Raw genomic sequence first — 20,032 nt, 5'->3', positions numbered from 1 at the left:
GAACTATCACTGATCACTTCGCTTCAGGCTCGACGAGCTTCAACTGGCCATTTTTCGACTTTTTATAGTGGAACACGGGTGCCTTGCTTCGCTTCGACCAATTTCTCACTTCCTTTTTGCTCAAAATGTCCTCCCCGGAAACAGCGACTTCTTTTAGCAAATCCTCCGTAACTTCGTTTACTCCTTTACTATTCTTGGCCCTCTTAGCTGTGGCGTTGTGAACTGCACTTGCTTTATTTTCCGCACTAATTTCTTCCGATAGTTCCAAAAAATGCTTAGATTCAGACAGCAGCTTCACGCCGACCTTTTTGCGCTTCTTACGAGGCACCTCGGGATCTGGCAAATCTGCGAACTTCTTGTCCAACTTTCGATCTAAAATACTAGTGAGCTGTCTGGCAACGTAGTCACGGAACTCCGGGGTTACCTTCAAACTGAAGTGCCCTTCTTCGTTTTTGGTTTTTCGCAGCGAGGGCAGGGGTTTCGTCTGATTGTGTGCGGTAGATTTTGCTAAAAAATGGGCAGTTCGTGCTTTAGTTTACCCCGATTTGTACACAAACATTGCCGCTTACCAGGAGAGTCACTGAACATGGAATCATTTATGAAATTGGAGTCTTGCGCTTCCTTCAGTAAGTCCAAATTTTCCTCATCCGAGCTATCTGAAGTCATTTTTTCACATTACGACGATGAAAAAACATTTATTTTGCCCATGGCTTCCGTCGCAACAAAAATTAAGATTTGCTCGGCTTCTTCTTCGCGTTTTTAGACAACGACTGGTGGCGACATCTCGTGGCCTTCGAGTTTATCGACATTCTGAAGAAAATTGTAAATTATATTAGAATATATTTGTATTGAAAGATACCCAAACTAACCCGAGTTGAGTATTTCTGCAGTAAATAATAAAACAAGTTTATATATTTTAATTTATTTGCCCAAAAGTATTATATTCATTAAAAATTGTTGAAAAGAATTTGTGCCTTTGAAATTACTCAAAGAGAGGGCGCCACCAGTATCTGATTTGGGGCGTGATGTTTATTGTTTCCTTATTTTTAGTAAATTCCATTCAAACTTAAATGAATATCGTTCTTTCATAATTTTATTGAAACAAATATTTCATCAGTTTCATTAGAGAAAATAGTTATTGAAAAAAAAAAGAAAGAAAATAACTCTGGCAGCGACCTCCTTGTTGATTAAGTTCAACTACGCTAACAACAAGGTTAGATTTCTTTGATATCCGACCAGTGGCGCCATCACGGTCTAATTATCGGATCACGTGGCTCACGTAATCGCAATCGGCCACTTTAACGTCCTACTGTCAGTGGAAGGTCACATTTTTTAAAGTCATATTTTTGGTCGATTTTCTAAAAACTGTGCCGCACAATGTTTTCTAGAGTAGTAAGGCCCACTTTGGTATCTGCCAGGAATTTCAGTACCTCAAAACAGGTCAGTATTGCCCCTTTTTTCCTTCCTTTTAAAATTGGTAAGTGGATATCCTTAACATCTTTCACTGAAGGCAATTTCTGAAATAAATACTGCATGTATATCTTTTGCTCTCAATTGGACGTAAACGATTGTTTATTTGCGGGTTATAGCTATTTTTAAACTGCTTTTTTCACCCGATATGGATAAGACCGTATGAAGGTTATTTTTAGACCGCACAGAAAACAATTTACATAACTTTTCCCTGCCGCAGAACAACTACAAGGTGGCGGTATGTGGCGCCGCTGGCGGTATCGGTCAGCCCCTGTCCCTTTTGCTCAAAATCAACCCTTTGGTGTCGGAACTGTCTCTGTACGATATCGTGCACACTCCCGGAGTGGCAGCTGACTTGAGCCACATCGAGACTGCCGCCAAGGTGAAAGGGTGAGAGCGGCACTTTTTTACGTTTTTGAAAACTTGTTAAGTACCGAGTCGCTTTTCTTTTAGATTCAATGGACCTGAAAATCTACTGGAGGCTTTGAAGAATGCCGACGTTATCATCATACCCGCCGGTGTGCCGAGGAAACCAGGTAAGAGAGCGTTTTTCTGTCGATTACGCTGTGTTTTGAAATTCGATTACATAACACCTTTTCGTTGAATAAAAAAATAGATAGAGGCATAACTATTATTTTTGTAAAAAGTATAGAAGTTTTCTAGTATGAGTTATACGATAATCTTCCCTAAAAAAACGTTATTAGTTCAGTCGTTGAAGCTTTTCACCTCTGAATTCTTTGAAACTGAACCGATCGACTTGAAATTTGACAGATAGAGAGAAGGTCAATGAACATTAATGACATAGCGCCGATTGACGCTTCCACCTTGTTGGGGGTTGTCACCCCTTCTCGGGGGTGGAAATTTTTTTTCAAAAATAACGCTGGAAATTGATAATCAAATTTGGAGCAAAAAATATTCGGAGAATTTTTCGAGAAATCAATAGATTTTTAGTTATTCACAATTGAAAACTTGGAATTTTGAGTGAAAAAAAAAATTTTCAAATTATTTTTCGCGAATAACTCAAAAACTACGCATTTTATTAAAAAAAGTGCAATGAACAAAAACGTAGCTTATAAATAAACAAAGAAAATCGTTTTTTAAAAAGTGTACGTTCTATATAAAGGAAATATAGTTAGTGGAAGGGGACTTGTTTTGGGGGGAATACTCGAATCGATGTATTCAACGTCAAATAACGGAAAAAGGATTAATTTTACTTGTCTACGATCCGGGAGTTTTTTGTAGTGCTCAAAAAGACCTTCAAAATGACCACTTATAAAAGTTAATTAGAGCAAAATTGAAGGAGTTATCGTCAAAAACAGATGGGTTGGTCATATTTTTTTAAGGAAAAATGAGCAGTAAACGCTGTACCATTTCCATCAGAATTAAAATTAATCGTAGACCCTTTACAATTAGTTTTGTTTTAGTGTTTTGCATACGATTCTGAAGTTGGACCGGTTTAGAATGTGTATTTTTTGAATAATGTACGGTAAAAGTTGAAAACGTATTTTTCATTATGCAAAAAAGAATGCCTTATTTATATAAAAACTCTGAAACTTTGAAAGATACGTAAAAAATGATAGACAACAAAAATGTAGCTTTTTTTCAACAAATATTTTGCTTTTTTTTATTCCTATAGCATAAAACATAAAGGAGATATGGCCGCTTGAATGATCCATTTTAGTGAAAAAATAACGACCTGTCTCGAGTCCTTCGATCCTTTCCCTTTAAAAAACGAAGGACGTACAAGGTTTTATATGCAAACAATTTTACAGCTCGTGAAATTATCTTTAAAATGCTTTTTTGTAGGATCAAAGCTTCAAAATTAACCGAGTTATGGTAAAAAAACCAATGACATTTTTTCGGAGCAAAATAGGCTTTCTCATTTTTATATATTATATTATACAAATAAAAGAAGTAAAAAAAAATTAGTGTGATTATTTATATGCAGTGTAGCAATTTTTTTTATGATTGATTATATTTAAAAATCGATTATAATAAAAGTATTTTACATTAACAATGGTAAAAGGGTAGTTTATAAGAGTTTAAAATGGCAAAAGTAAAATATTCTTTCATAAACAATATAAGGGAATTTTTATTTTAAATTATTGCACAATTATAGCGTTCCAAGATTTAAAACGTAATTTTTTATAATTTTTTTAGCACAGGGGTGATTTATAAGGATTGAAAAGTGTTATGAGTTACAAATTCTTTCATAAGCAATGAGGGAATTTTTATTTTAAATAATTGCACCGTTAAAGCATTCCAAGCTTTTAAAAAGTAATTTTTTATCATTTTTGTCAATACAGGGGTGGTTTTTAGGGGTTGAAAGGGAAAAATTCTTTTATTAGCTATAAGGTAACTTTTATTTTAAATAATTGCACGATTTAATCATTCCAAATCTTTAAAAAGTAATTTTTTATCATTATTTTTTGCATAGGGGTAGTTTTTAAGGGTTAAATAAAGGGTCGAAAAGATCAAATATATCATAAAACATGTTCGAGAACATGGAACATTATTTAATCTTTGTGCTTGAACAAGATTTTTATCAATAAAATGCTTAAAACTTAATTTTTTCAATTTTTTTCACTTAGGGGTAGTTTTTACCCCTAAAAAACAAAAAGCGTCAATCGGGCTTATGTCACTTTTGAACTTGAGCCTAAGATGAGCCTTATTCTAAATTTTCATGCAAATCCATGCAGTTTCAAAGAATTCAGAGGTTACAGCTGATTTTCAGCTTCAATGACAACTATATTGTAGGTGAAATTTTTTAAATGTTTCCTGCATGGAATTTAAAAATTAAATAAATTGTTATTAACGTGACAAGCTTTAAATTGTACTATAAATAAAATTGTATTGTTTACGGAGTGAAATCTCTGCACATCACTTAGAGATGATTAGATATGTTTTATCTATTGCATAATAAATTTATAAAAAGGGGGTATAGTAATAGATTGTCCTTATCGAACTAACTTTATGTATAAATGTTATCATAAAACGTGATAAAACGTTAATGGGAATTATTTATTAATTTAATTGTGATAACGATTTTGTAATACAAAGAACAGTTGTGCCGGCAGATCTGCCGTTATACCGGATGGTTCGTAAATGAACTGAGACGGGGCAGATTCATTTAAGTAATTCCGAAATAGGGTATTTTAAAATAACTTATTCAAAATTACTCTATTGTCGTCACTGTCTTGTATAGAGTCACTGTAGCTCGCGCCAGGCTCGAATGCTACGGTTTGACACACAATTAAAAATGCAGAAGTGGCTAAAATGAACCACAGTATTTTTTTATTGACAATATAAGTCTTCACCTTCAATCTCTGTAAGAATGGATGCTGTAGCACTTAAATAGCGGCCTGTGGAATTTTTAGAAAAAAAAAAAATTCTCTGCTTCAGAAGGTCATAGAGCAACATTTTAGTTTTGTAGAAATGATCACTCATATCGGTATTCTCGAGATCTGATAACGTTTTTCGTACGACTCGCACTTTTCACGTGCCCTGACCACCTGTGGTTGATTGTAGGCATGACCAGGGACGATCTGTTCAACACCAACGCGGGAATTGTCCGTGATCTCGCCAAAGCAGCGGCCGAGGCTGCCCCCAAGGCCCTCATCGGCATCATCACCAACCCCGTCAACTCGGCGGTGCCCATCGCCTGTGAGGTGCTGAAGAAGGTAGGTCACATCACTCGAAACGTTCCGTTTCGAATTACAACGTAGTTTGTCAGAAAGAAAATTTGTCTCTGGACAAACATTAGAACAGACAAAATCTTTTTCACTTCAGGCGGGCAAATTAGACCCCAAACGCATCTTCGGCATCTCCACCTTAGATATCGTCCGTGCCAACACCTTCATCGCCGAGGCCAAGGGGCTCAACCCCAAGGACGTCAACGTACCCGTCATCGGGGGACACTCCGGCGTCACCATCATCCCCCTGATCTCCAGGTCCACCCCGTCAGTCAGCTTCCCACAGGAACAGCTGAAAGCGTTGACCACCAGGATCCAGGAGGCCGGCACGGAGGTAAGCGGGTCATTGTTTTATATTTTATAGGTTACTCGTCTCCTCAACGTTGTGCATGTCCCGTTTCTCGAGCCTTTTGAACAGCATAAAGGAAGCTACGAACTGGAAGGTGAAATCGTGAAGGAAAAATGCACACCGGTCAATTGCGATGCTATGACAGCATTTCGACAACATTTCCCGTACATTAATTCATCGCTTCTTATATTCCTAGTCTTATTCAAATTGTTTAAAATGATTTTTAAGTCATTTTCAAGGTTCTGAAAAACAGTTCTTTGAAAAATTTTGTTTGGTATCGGTTTAAAAGAAAAAAACTACCCTATATACTGATAGTACCTCCTACCGCTTCCAGGTGGTGAAGGCGAAAGCGGGCGCGGGTTCCGCCACCCTCTCCATGGCCTATGCCGGCGCCAGGTTCGCTAACTCGCTGCTCCGCGGTCTCAAGGGGGAGCCCAACGTCATCGAACCCGCCTACGTCATCTCGGACGTGACGGAAGCCCCCTACTTCTCCACACCGCTGATCCTGGGCAAGAACGGTATCGAGAAGAACCTGGGATTAGGCACGTTGAGCGACTTCGAGAAGGACCTTCTCAAAGCCGCCATTCCCGAACTGAAGAAGAATATCGAGGCCGGCGTGAAGTTCGCTAACCAGTGAGAGGGGTTTTAAGGCTATTTTCTGTCTTCGTTTGAGGGGGGGGAGTAAAGGCAAAGTCTAGTCTTTGTACGATAATTTTACTGTTAAGGTCAAAAAGCTGTTCCGTTTTTTTTTTAAGCTGTAAAAAACGTTGCATTGTTTCTCTTTTTAGTTTACTTGCAGTGCATTTTTTTTTAAGTGATTTACGACATCCGTTTTGGTTCTTCTTTTTGTAAAATAGCGAGAATGTATTACTATGTAAATTGTGAAGTCAAAAATATAACTTTCTAGTAATTTTTCTTGTGTTTTGATTGTAACGTTGAAGATTATCCGAGATTCTATCTTTTGTTTCTTGATATTGTAGAAAGAAAAGCAGTTTTAGTAAATAAATGTTGAACATAACCCGGAAAGTGAGGTTAGAATTCTGTTCCTGTTAATGAACAAATAAACAAATCCAGTTGTAGAAACAATTATTAGTTTTTTTTATTTTTAAAACAAAAAAAGATTAAAGGGCCTTAGTTTTGAAAAAAAAAACAAAAAAATTACTTTGAATTTCTTCAGCAGTCCATGAAAAAAATTTTCTATAATTTTATTATTTTTACGAAAAAGTTTATTTAACATGTGTTTGTGAATTCTATAAGGACATATTTATTCTAAATTAACATCTGCTGCAATTAAACTGGTTTAAATTGGCGACACAGAGCTCTTATTATGCTAATGTTTGGCTTGGAGTATTCGGTGACGTCATACAAGCTCGGCGTTACACATATCGTTCGCGAAAAATCGCCTGAAATGAACGGTACATATGATATGACATTTTAGAGTTCTTGAAGTCTGTGTTCTGTGACTTCTGTGGTTTCTCAAATGTTACAAAGTTTTCGTCAGGCTCGACTAACGCGGCATTTTAAATTTACTTGATTTAAAAAAGCATTTAAAGTGTAATAAAGAACAGAATTGCATTTAATAAAACTTGCTTGTGAAAAGTTTATTAGAAAAAACTTTAATCATTCGCAAACGTGTGATTAAATTGTTTTTTTAACAAAAAACCTGCAATCTGAAAGTGATAAAATGGTAATAGTTACAAGTTCTTTAATGAACTGTATGAACAATAGTGCGTTGCTGTACTCCTGTGAGATTCTGAAACATTGTGGGTTGAAGTGTGAAGTGATCTGGTAAGTAAACCTTTCTAATCTATTATCTACATGTATGGCATTTTTATGTATTTCGAAATTGTCTAGGTAGGTATTTAGGTGTATTTTGAGATGCATATGTATTTACAGGCGCTTTAAAATTTTTGAAGGATATTGAAATATGCACAGAGATCCAGAATGATTGAAGCGTTTGGGGAACGCAGCCTTTTTCTAACACCATATTTAGCATATAAAATTATAAAAATACCTAACCACAATCACGCTGGTCGCTCCACAAGAGCAAGAAGCTAAGAAGGTTATTAAAAGTGACGTCTTTGTTTTTCTGTCTGTGTTCTGTTTATATTTAAAAGAAGATTGTTGCAGAGTAATGACTGATATTAAGACAATTTCGTGTGGGTTTTGCCTTAAAACTGTAACCGATAAAAGTTTTGAAGTGATAGACAACAGTATCAGAGACATTCTAGATGTCCTTTTGCTGAAATTGGTAAGTCAGTGAAATATAATTACATTACGTCTTAACAGTCTCCAGTGTAAGGAAACTTTTAGTATTTCATTGTTATTTTCCCCTACACTTATTTTCTTTCTATTTAAAGTTGTATATTTTTCAGAAATTTGATAACGAGAGCAAAGAGGTTATATGTAACGTTTGCAGAAGAAAGTTAAATGCGGCGTCAGAATTTAAGTCGACTTGTCTGCATACCGATAATACAATTATTCCTTATGTGGATAGTGAAAAAATGTTACAGCTTGACCTAAGAGAAGTATACATGCAGGAAAAGAAAACCGAGTTAGTTGACATTTCTTGCAGTCAGAAAATATGTCGATTGTGTATGCACACAGTAGACAGTGAGTTTAGGTGCATAGGTGAAGAGGAACTTGAAGCTATTGAGAAATTGGCTCCTGAAATGGTATCAATGATATTAAATAGTTAAATTTTTCACAATTTAATGAAACTACTTTGCAGAATATAAATATCGTCAAAGATCCCATTGTTTGTAAGCCATGCTTTGATTCTCTGCGTACTCACAACAGTTTCTTAAATGATTGCTCAGAGGTAGAAGAAAAATTTGAAAGTATTTTTGAGACTTCAGCTACAGAAAGTCAAATAGATACGTCTCAACTTGATTTATTCGTTAAAACTGAAAACTCGGATAAGGAATTCGATATCAACGAGATGAAAATATCGATCAAAGCTGAATGTGTCGACATAAAATCGGAAGATGAGGAAAGGAGGTAAGAGGAGACTATTTTAACATTAATTTAAAAAAATGGCAGCCCATGGTTCTGATGTATTGTGATTTATATTATGATTAAATCTGGTCTGGTGATAAACTAATTATAACAAATTATGAGATTATGTCGTTTATAAGAAAATACAGTGAAAATACAGTGGGGGGGTATACAACTTTTTGCAATTAATTTTTAAATTGACATTTGAAAACAAAGTGGAAATGGCACTCAAAAAAAATTGTGAAGATTGTAAAAAATCTATTTCCGAAAAGAATTTAAAAAAATTTTTTCACAAAAATTTTTTTTTTTCTTTTTTTCTCATGACAATTTTTGATGGAGAAAAAGGTAATTATTTGGTATAGTGGCACCCTCCCAAATCTTCACAAAATTTTGTCTACCCCCTTATTTTCGATGTTGCCGAACAAAAATCTGAAGTTATTTTTGTGCGGTCAAACCTAGTTTTCGAGAAAAAAATTTTTCAAAATTCAAACCTGGATATTTCAGATAACACTACGTAGAACTCTATTTTTTATGTAGCTTTCAGAACAGCTGTTAGGAACAATTAACACTGTTCACGAAACACATTTTTGCAAATTTCAAGTACAGATGAAAATTTTGTAGTTTGAATCCGCCATTTGTAATTCGTGATGACAACATTGAGTTCCCCCACTCTCATTCATCTCTGTTCATCATAAAGTTACTATAATTTTATTTATTAAATACATATTTTTTTAGTTCACATTTGGGAAAATGTGTTTCTTAAACAATATTGTTTATTACAGATGTTCTGAAAGCTATATAAAATATACAGAGTTCTACGTAGTGTTATCTGAAATATCCAGGTTAGAATTTTGAAAAAATTTTTTCTCAAAAACTAGGTTCGACTGCGCAAAAAAAAACTTCAGATTCATATTCAGCACCATCGAAAATAGGGGGGTAGACAAAATTTCGTGAATATTGGAGAGGGTGCCACTATAGTAAATAATTACCGAGAAAAATATAGATTTTTGTGACATTTTCAATTTAAAAAAATGATTTAAAGATGCAAAATTCGTCCTATAATTGATTTTTCACAATGAAAGAAAAATCTCTGTCTTTTGAACTCTTGACAGTTTTTTTTAATTACTTTGAGGTTAAAAAAACGCAAATATCTTCAATATCAATTTCAGGTTTAACAAATTCCTCAAATATGCAATTTTTTAATCAAGTTTCTTGCATTGAAGAAACAAAATTTTGATCAAAAAACGATAAACTTTACAAAACTGCTTATATTTTCTGTGCCGTCATTAGTTCCCAAGTAATTACTTATCAAAGCCAAAAAAGTTGGATTTCTTATGATTTCTTAAAGGTGGTTAACGATAAAAAAATTCTATTTTCATATCCTCAAACTAGAAACTTCAAGGTTCAGTTTGCTCTTTTTTATTGCTTTGATGATTTTTCATGAAGTTACAGCCATTTGCAAGTCACCTATAAATTTAAGATTTTATTTTTATCCTTTAATTTTTATCACTAGTATATTAAAATATGTGATAAGGTAAAAAACAAAAACTAAATAACGTTGACAAACAAAAAAAAAAGGTGATATACTGGGCATTATTATTTGGTTAAAATTTAATAAATTTATTAATAGTGCTGTTGTAGATTATATTTAAATTATCTGTATCTGACTTTGTTTATGGATTTATTGTGTGATTTTATACATAGCATCTCGCAAATGCCTTTTCTGATAATTAAATACATTATCAAAGATCTGAATCGATTCATCATTAAAGTTAAAATTATGCTATCAGTACTAAGGTTGATTCAATTATTGTTATAGCCCCTTAAAATTAATATCTGATTTTCAAAACTATGCTGTATATGCAAATTTTTTCAGCGACACGCCACTTCATACCTCCGATATTGTACCATTCGAGGAGAGTGACTGTAAAGATGAAGAAGAGGATGGATGTAAACATGAGAATGGATCAGAAGTGAAAACCAGGCAAGAGCGTAAAGTATTGTACAAATGTGATAAATGTATTTACGAAACTGAAAATGAGATCCGTGTTACGGCACACTGTGCGAGCCATGAGAACGATTTGGAAGCTTATGAATGTGAATCGTGTGAGTACGAAACTGAGAATAAGAAATTACTTCAGAAGCACCTGTTGAGGCATAAAGACCCTCCACAGGTTCAAACATACAGGTGTAACTACTGCGAGTACAAAACTAAATACAACAGTCATATCAAACAGCATCAACTGATACATAAAGATCCTTCGCAGGTTCAAATGTACCAGTGTAACGACTGCGATTTCGAAACTAAATACAGGGGATATCTTGAAAAGCATCAATTGAAACATAAAGATCCTTCACAGGTTGAAATGTACAGGTGTCATGATTGCGATTATGAAACTAAATACAAGAGTTATTTCAAACAGCATCAACTGAAACATAAAGATCCTTCGCAGGTTCAAATGTACGGGTGTAACAACTGCGATTACAAAACTAGATACAACAGTCATTTCAAACAGCATCAACTGAAACATAAAGATCCTTCACAGGTTCAGATGTACAGGTGTCAGAATTGCGATTATGAAACTAAATACAAGAGTTATTTCAAACAGCATCAACTGAAACATAAAGATTCTTCGCTGGTTCAAATTTACGGGTGTGACAACTGCGATTACAAAACTAGATACAAAAGGCATTTCAAACAGCATCAACTGAAACATAAGGATCCTTCACAGGTTCAAATGTACAGGTGTCACGATTGCGATTATGAAACTAAATTCAAGAGTTATTTGAAACAGCATCAACTGAAACATAAAGATCCTTCGCAGTTTGAAATGTACAGATGTAAGGACTGCGATTACAAAACTAGACACAGCAGTCATTTCAAACAGCATCAACTTAAACATAAAGATCCTTCGCAGGTTCAAATGTACCGGTGTAACGACTGCGATTTCAAAACTAAATACAGGAGAAGTATCAAACAGCACCAACAGAAGCATAAAAATCCTTTGCCAGTGTAATGAATGCGATTACGAAAATAAATACAGGAGTGCTATCAACTGAAACGTAGAGATCCTTCTAAGGTCCAGACATACAGGTGTAACAACTGCCCCTTCGAAAGTAAATACAAGAATCATCTGCAGCGACATCAACTGAAACAAATATGCTGCTCAAGTTCTAAAGGTACTAGTGTAATGACTGTGATTACGAATCCAAATACAGGAGTGGTATAAAATATCACGTGTTGAAGCATAAAAAGCCTTCATGAGTGCAAAGGCTTTGAGGAGTCCTCAAAAAAATATTTGCGGGTGTGAAGTGCCGTCCATTGAAGTACAGTCAAAAATTGGGGCAGTTTAGAGACTGACTATAAATATTTGAACTGCAAAATGTGTGTAAATGTGAATTGATGTGTACGTGGTATATGCATTGAATGTCTTATATCTTGAGAATACTTTCTTTTAATTTGTAACACATAGTATTGTGTGAACCAAAAAANATGGGGCCCACCTACGAAGGCTGTCCAGGCCTACACGAGATGAGGCAGGATAAAGAGGGATAATCCCCCTCGATCCCAAATCATTGAGGCCAATTTCTAGCCATAGAATAATGGCGCGCGGCGCGCAGCCTTTTTCTAACACCATCTCTAGCATATAAATACCTAACCACAATCACGCTCCGCGCTGGTCGCTACCCATAGAAAATATAGTATTATATTATATTTTCTATGGTCGCTGCCACTGCCTTAAGAAGCTAAAGAGGTTAAAACTGACGTTGTTTTTCTGTCTGTATTCTGTTTATATTTAAAAGAAGATTGTTGCAGAGCAATGTCTGATATTAAGAAAATTTCGTGTGGATTTTGCCTTAAAACTGTAACCGATAAAAGTTTTGAAGTGATAAACAACATTATCAGAGACATTCTAGATGTCCTTTTGCTGAAATTGGTAAGCCAGTGAAATATATAATTAGATTAGATCTTAACAGTCTCAAGTGTAAGGAAACTTTTAGTATTTCATTGTTATTTTCTGCTACAGTTATTTTGTTTCTGTTTGAAGTTGTATATTTTTCAGAAATTTGATAACGAGAGTAATGAGGTTATATGTAACGTTTGCAGAAGAAAGTTAAATGTGGCTTCAGAATTTAAATCGACGTGTTTGAATACTGATAACACAATTATTCCTTATGTGGATAGTGAAAAAATGTTACAGCTCGACTTAAGAGAAGTGTACATGCAGGAAAAGAAAAGTGAAGTTGTTTGCAGTCAGAAAATATGTCGATTGTGTATGCAGCCAGTAGAAAGTGAGTTTAGGTGCATACGTGAAGTGGAACTCGAAGCTATTGAGAAATTGGCTCCTGAAATGGTATCAATGCTATTAAATACTTGCCTATTTTGTAACTTAACAAAATTACTTTGTAGAATATAAATATCGTCAAAGATCCTGTTGTTTGTGAGCCATGCTTCGATTCTCTGTGTACTCACAACAGTTTCCTAAACGATTGCTCGGAAGTAGAAGAAAAATTTGGAAGTATTTTTGATAGTTCAGCCACAGAAAGTCAAATGGATATGTCTCAACTTGATTTATTCGTTAAAACTGAAAACTTGGATAAGGAATTCGATATTAATGAGATGAAAATATCGATCAAAGCTGAATATGTCGACATAAAATCGGAAGATGAGGAAAGGAGGTAAGACAAGACTATTTTAACAGTAATTTAAAAAAATGGCAGCCCATGGTTCTGATGTATTGTGATTTATATTATGATTAAATCTGGTCTGGTGATAAACTAATTATAACAAATTATGAGATTATGTCGTTTATAATAAAATACAGTGACTGACTGGGGGGAGTATACAACTTTTTGCAATTAATTTTTAAATTGACGTTTGAAAACAACGTAGAAATGGCACTCAAAAAAATTGTGAAGATTGTAAAAAATCTATTTCCGAAAAGAATTAAAAATTTTTTCAAAGAAAAAAAATTATTTTTATTTTTTTTCTTTTTTCTCATGACAATTTTTGATGAAGAAAAATATAGATTTTTGTGAAAACACATTTTCATTTAAAAAAAAAATGATTTAAAAGATGCAAAATTCGTCCAATAATTGATTTTTCACAATGAAAGGAAAATCGCTGTCCTTTGAACTCTTGACAGTTTTTTTGGGTTACTTTGAGGTTAAAAAAAAACCGCAAATATCTTCAATATCCAATCTCAGGTTTAATAAAATCCTCAAATATGCAATTTTTTAATCAAGTTTCTTGCATTGAAGAAACAAAATTTTGATCAAAAAATGATAAACTTTACAAAACTGCTTATATTTTCTGTGCCGTCATTAGTTCCCAAGTAATTACTTATCAAAGCCAAAAAAGTTGGATTTCTTATGATTTCTTAAAGGTGGTTAACGATAAAAAAATTCTATTTTCATATCCTCAAACTAGAAACTTCAAGGTTCAGTTTGCTCTTTTTTATTGCTTTGATGATTTTTCATGAAGTTACAGCCATTTGCAAGTCACCTATAAATTTAAGATTTTATTTTTATCCTTTAATTTTTATCACTAGTATATTAAAATATGTGATAAGGTAAAAAACAAAAACTAAATAACGTTGACAAACAAAAAAAAGGTGATAACTGGGCATTATTATTTGGTTAAAATTTAATAAATTTATTAATAGTGCTATTGTAGATTATATTTAAATTATCTGTATCTGACTTTGTTTATGGACTTATTGTGTGATTTTATACATAGCATCTCACAAATGCCTTTTCTGATAATTAAATACATTATCAAAGATCTGAATCGATTCATCATTAAAGTTAAAATTATGCTATCAGTACTAAGGTTGATTCAATTATTGTTATAGCCCCTTAAAATTAATATCTGATTTTCAAAACTATGCTGTATATGCAAATTTTTTCAGCGACACGCCACTTCATACCTCCGATATTGTACTATTCGAAGAGAGTGACTGTAAAGATGAAGAAGAGGATGGATGTAAACATGAGAATAGATCAGAAGTGAAAACCAGGCAAGAGCGTAAAGTATTGTACAAATGTGATGAATGTATCTACGAAACTGAAAATGAGATCCGTTTTACGGCACACTGTGCGAGCCATGAGAACGATTTGGAAGCTTATGAATGTGAATCGTGTGAGTACGAAACTGAAAATAAGAAATTACTTCAGAAGCACCTGTTGAGGCATAAAGACCCTCCACAGGTTCAAACGTACAGGTGTAACTACTGCAAGTACAAAACTAAATACAACAGTCATATCAAACAGCATCAACTGATACATAAAGATCCTTCGCAGGTTCAAATGTACCAGTGTAACGACTGCGATTTCGAAACTAAATACAGGGGATATCTCGAAAAGCATCAATTGAAACATAAAGATCCTTCACAGGTTGAAATGTACAGGTGTCATGATTGCGATTATGAAACTAAATACAAGAGTTATTTCAAACAGCATCAACTGAAACATAAAGATCCTTCGCAGGTTCAAATGTACGGGTGTAACAACTGCGATTACAAAACTAGATACAACAGTCATTTCAAACAGCATCAACTGAAACATAAAGATCCTTCACAGGTTCAGATGTACAGGTGTCAGAATTGCGATTATGAAACTAAATACAAGAGTTATTTCAAACAGCATCAACTGAAACATAAAGATTCTTCGCTGGTTCAAATGTACGGGTGTAACAACTGCGATTACAAAACTAGATACAACAGTCATTTCAAACAGCATCAACTGAAACATAAAGATCCTTCACAGGTTCAGATGTACAGGTGTCAGAATTGCGATTATGAAACTAAATACAAGAGTTATTTCAAACAGCATCAACTGAAACATAAAGATTCTTCGCAGGTTCAAATGTACGGGTGTGACAACTGCGATTACAAAACTAGATACAAAAGGCATTTCAAACAGCATCAACTGAAACATAAGGATCCTTCACAGGTTCAAATGTACAGGTGTCACGATTGCGATTATGAAACTAAATTCAAGAGTTATTTGAAACAGCATCAACTGAAACATAAAGATCCTTCGCAGGTTGAAATGTACAGATGTAAGGACTGCGATTACAAAACTAGACACAGCAGTCATTTCAAACAGCATCAACTTAAACATAAAGATCCTTCGCAGGTTCAAATGTACCGGTGTAACGACTGCGATTTCAAAACTAAATACAGGAGAAGTATCAAACAGCACCAACAGAAGCATAAAAATCCTTTGCCAGTGTAATGAATGCGATTACGAAAATAAATACAGGAGTGCTATCAACTGAAACGTAGAGATCCTTCTAAGGTCCAGACATACAGGTGTAACAACTGCCCCTTCGAAAGTAAATACAAGAATCATCTGCAGCGACATCAACTGAAACAAATATGCTGCTCAAGTTCTAAAGGTACTAGTGTAATGACTGTGATTACGAATCCAAATACAGGAGTGGTATAAAATATCACGTGTTGAAGCATAAAAAGCCTTCATGAGTGCAAAGGCTTTGAGGAGTCCTCAAAAAAATATTTGCGGGTGTGAAGTGCCGTCCATTGAAGTACAGTCAAAAATTGGGGCAGTTTAGAGACTGACTATAAATATTTGAACTGCAAAATGTGTGTAAATGTGAATTGATGTGTACGTGGTATATGCATTGAATGTCTTATATCTTGAGAATACTTTCTTTTAAATTGTAACACATTGTATTGTGTGAACCAAAAAAAAAAAACTATAATGCCTGTTATGGATGCTTGCATCCCCTGAGGCATCATTTGATAAATAAAAAAAAAAAGTAAAGCATATCTTAAAAAACATCATCAAGGTTACATATGCATTCTGTTATAGCACACAACACTTATTGGAACAACTAAAATAACAACACGTTTTTCCCACTTGTTAGGTAGCGACAAACTCAGGTAGACAGCGATAAATTTCGGTATATAGCAATAAATTTTTTAGTAGCTAGCGACAAACCCACATAGACAGCAATAATTTTTTTGATAGATAGCGACAAACTGGGGTAGTCAGCGATAAATGATGGTACATAGCAATAAAATTTTTAGTAGATACTAACAAACTCAGGTAGACAGCGATAAATTCCGGTATATAGCGATACATTTTAGTAGATAGCGACAAACTCAGGTAGACAGCGATAAATGATGGTAGCGACAAACTCAGGTAGACAGCAATAAATTTCGGTATATAGCAATAAATTTTTTAGTAGATAGCAACAAACTCGGGTAGACGGTGATAAATTATGGTACATAGCGATACATTTTGGTAGATAACGACAAATTCAGGTAGACAGCGATTAATTTTGATCCATAGCAATAAATTTTTTAGTAGCTAGCGACAAACACAGGTAGACAGCAATAAATTTCGGTATGTAGCAATAAATTTTTTAGTAGATAGCAACAAACTCAGGTAGACAGTGATAAATTATGGTACATAGCGATAAATTTTGGTAGATAACGATAAATTCAGATAGACAGCAATTAATTTTGGTTCATAAGAATAAATTTTAGTAGGTAGTGATAAGTATCTCTAGATTGCTACAATTTCCTTAACTTTTTCTTAAGTGTTGCATTAAAAAGAAAAACCTGTTTATTTGAATTAACAATTTAGAATTTTTATTTTTGTAGGCTACGAATGTTAGCGATAAATATTTATGGATAGCGACATTTAGGATTATTAATTTCATAATTATATGGTTGTTGTTCATTTATGTTAATGACGACGTGTAAAAAATCTGGGTGTATATATCGATTCTCGTCTAAGGTATGAGACACATGTGGCACATTCATTACAAAAGTGTTATTGTAAACTCAAAATGCTCTACATGCATAAAGATTGTCTATCAGTTGAAATTAAACTTAAACTGACTGACACATTAATTCTCTCAACTCTAGCATACTGCAATATTCTGTACTGGCCAGCACTTACTGTTAGAGACAAAAACAGCCCCCAGAAATTACAAAATGCTTGTCTAAAATTCTGTTATGGTGTTCGAAAGTATGATCATGTTACACCGTATCAATGTTATGTATTTTTAAATTATTTTTAAATGGAACACCCTGTATTTTATTGTATTTGTGAAAGCACCATAAAAAAAATAGATGAACTTTATTAAAGGTTCTGCAAACCTAGTACTTATTGTTTGTGAGATAATGTGAAATAATAAATGTAATCGTGCTTGGTGCATAAACAGCTAATATTTCTCAATTAATTTAGATGTTAGTTTTTAATAAACAATGACACTTTGGTATTCGATGTAAATAAAAACACGTTTTTAACAAAGTATATACATAGATATATATTTTGTTANACTGATTAATAAAATATTTACTCTCTTTCCTTATAAGATTGTATGTACACAAATTGGAGCCGTTCCTGAAAAATCGGACGAATATCCGGTGCAGCGGAATTATTAGACTTGAAGCGTTGGCCGCTAGAACAGCACCTGCCGGGGTCCCGTTTCGTGACTCACGCTGGGCGATATTTTTTGTACTAAATCCCGTCCTTAAGATGAAGCAACAGAACCAGTTATAAAAACGTTACTGACATTTTCAACGTCAATCATACAAACTGATTGTTAGAAATGACCCTGAGGTTTATAATTGGAGATTTAGGATGTTATAAATGTGTTTATTTGTTTTAATTCAATACCAACTTTTATGATCTTTCAACCTCTAATAACACAAAAAGCACTCGCCATTCTCGTATGTTACACAAAATAATACGATCTACTAGATATTAACTTAAAGTTCAAACATTCCACATATGTGGTGACTAAACTTTCTACATAAAAAGATACTATACAGGGCGGGCCACCAGTAACGCCTCGGTCGCTAGGGACCAAACGGCAAATGTTACAGAAACCTGTATAGGTGGGTATGTGTAGGTTGATTACGGCTACGTTTTAAAAATAATTTGAAATATACAGGATGTCCAGGAAAAGCGTTCCATATCAATGTTATGTGCTTTTAAACGGAACACCCTGTATTTTATTGTATTTGTGAAAGCACCATAAAAAAATAGATGAACTATATTAAAGGTTCTGCAAACCTAGTACTTATTGTTTGTGAGATAATGTGAAATAATAAATGTAATCGTGCTTGGTGCATAAACAGCTAATATTTCTCAATTAATTTAGATGTTAGTTTTTAATAAACAATGACACTTTGGTATTCGATGTAAATAAAAACACGTTTTTAACAAAGTATATACATAGATATATAATTTGTTAATGAAAATAAATACTTCAACGAACAGAATATAATAATAACAGTAACAGTAGCACTACTAAGTAATATTATTATTATTGTTATTACTAAATTAAATTATTAATAAAAGATAATAATATTAATATATTAATGAAGTCCATAATTTACTCAAAATTAAACTGACCATTGCAATGAACGATAATAAGTTGATTAAAAACAGTAAATTAATCCCTGCAACTATTGAGTCATATTAGGTTGTTTGCAAATAAACTCAGTGATGTTTTACGAGCACCAGCAAAAAATCGAACGAAGCAGCTGCGGGAACAATTGAAAGAAACTAGAAACCAACAACTTTTTTTCAAAATATGAAATGTGTGTACATACGAAATAGACTATACTTGTATTGTTTTATTGCGACTATAAATACACTTTTTGTAAATAATAACACTAAAGAACAACCCTGTAAACAACGCACCTTTTTGTGAGATATTAAAGTAGCTTATAAAATAAAATACACTTAATATAATATGCGACAGGAACAACAAACTAGAATATTAGTGGCATAATAATTTAAAAAGAGACGAACCTTATCTCATTACCTGTCGAAATTAAACCGGCAGGGTTGGCTGTGGTTACACTCTCAGATTTGCAATAACACTGGCAGTAGTGGCAGTTTGGACAAATCACCGTCTCTATGCTGTAGGATGGTCAAAGGTCGGTACGACCATTTCGAAAAATTAGAAGAACCTTGATAATAGTTTTTGCTTGTTTTGAAAACACGAATCACCATGACGAACTTCAATTATATTGTACAGGGCGTGTTAAAAACTTAAAAATGTTATTTTCAGTAGGAGTAAACATAAATGTACCTTACTTTGCAAGATACGAAAGAAGGCATTCTTGATAAAAGTTTTTGCTTGAAAAATTAATAAGAGTCACGTTATCAAAAATTGAATTAAGTACTCTCTGGCACATCTCTAAATCAGAGCAGTTAGAAATGCTTGATACATTTTTTATCGATGAACTCGAAAATTTACCATTAAATTTTCGCCAAAAAATGTATTTTCAATAGGATGGTTGTCCAGCACATTGTGCTTGCGAGGTAACACAGTGGCTTAACCATAGATTTGGTCCAAGATGGATTAGTAGAAATGGTCCAATTTTGTGGCCTCCAAGGAGCCCTGACTAAACCATGGTCGATATGTTTCTATGGGGTCGTTTAAAACAAGTTGTTTTGTTTGTGCTACTCCAATACCAAATAATATTGAAATGTTAAAAAACAGTATTATAGGCCAAGCAAATAAGATTTT

At 33.8% G+C, this 20,032-nt stretch overlaps 2 protein-coding genes across 2 annotated transcripts; one reads left to right on the top strand and one right to left on the bottom strand.

The window, feature by feature from the left end:
* Positions 1-2: 2 nt before the first annotated feature.
* On the bottom strand, positions 3-19,337 carry LOC108912381 (uncharacterized protein C12orf43 homolog). The gene is made up of 3 exons (XM_018717583.1): positions 19,322-19,337; positions 570-810; positions 3-507 (listed from the first exon to the last, which is right to left on the bottom strand). The coding sequence occupies exons 2-3, from the start codon at positions 664-666 to the stop codon at positions 14-16; spliced, it is 591 nt and encodes a 196-aa protein (XP_018573099.1). The 5' UTR covers positions 667-810; positions 19,322-19,337; the 3' UTR covers positions 3-13.
* LOC108912380 (malate dehydrogenase, mitochondrial) lies at positions 1,275-6,424 on the top strand. The gene is made up of 6 exons (XM_018717582.1): positions 1,275-1,440; positions 1,691-1,860; positions 1,924-2,006; positions 4,999-5,150; positions 5,260-5,496; positions 5,846-6,424. The coding sequence occupies exons 1-6, from the start codon at positions 1,378-1,380 to the stop codon at positions 6,146-6,148; spliced, it is 1,008 nt and encodes a 335-aa protein (XP_018573098.1). The 5' UTR covers positions 1,275-1,377; the 3' UTR covers positions 6,149-6,424.
* Positions 19,338-20,032: the final 695 nt, after the last annotated feature.

The sequence above is a fragment of the Anoplophora glabripennis genome, unplaced genomic scaffold (genome assembly GCF_000390285.2).
Source record: "Anoplophora glabripennis isolate ALB-LARVAE unplaced genomic scaffold, Agla_2.0 scaffold987, whole genome shotgun sequence".
Taxonomy (NCBI): Eukaryota; Metazoa; Arthropoda; class Insecta; order Coleoptera; family Cerambycidae; genus Anoplophora; species Anoplophora glabripennis.
Note: the sequence above shows the minus strand (reverse complement) of the source record. Positions and strands in the feature narration are given on the sequence as shown.

What these genes read in the sequence shown, in the direction of transcription:
- LOC108912381 (XM_018717583.1), bottom strand. Translation starts at nt 666, where the DNA reads ATGACTTCAGATAGCTCGGATGAGGAAAATTTGGACTTACTGAAGGAA. An exon ending in CATGTTCAGTGACTCTCCTG is followed by an intron (nt 508 to 569) that starts GTAAGCGGCAAT and finishes CCCATTTTTTAG; the next exon opens with CAAAATCTACCGCACACAAT.
- LOC108912380 (XM_018717582.1), top strand. Translation starts at nt 1,378, where the DNA reads ATGTTTTCTAGAGTAGTAAGGCCCACTTTGGTATCTGCCAGGAATTTC. An exon ending in ATTTCAGTACCTCAAAACAG is followed by an intron (nt 1,441 to 1,690) that starts GTCAGTATTGCC and finishes TCCCTGCCGCAG; the next exon opens with AACAACTACAAGGTGGCGGT. An exon ending in CGGTGTGCCGAGGAAACCAG is followed by an intron (nt 2,007 to 4,998) that starts GTAAGAGAGCGT and finishes GGTTGATTGTAG; the next exon opens with GCATGACCAGGGACGATCTG.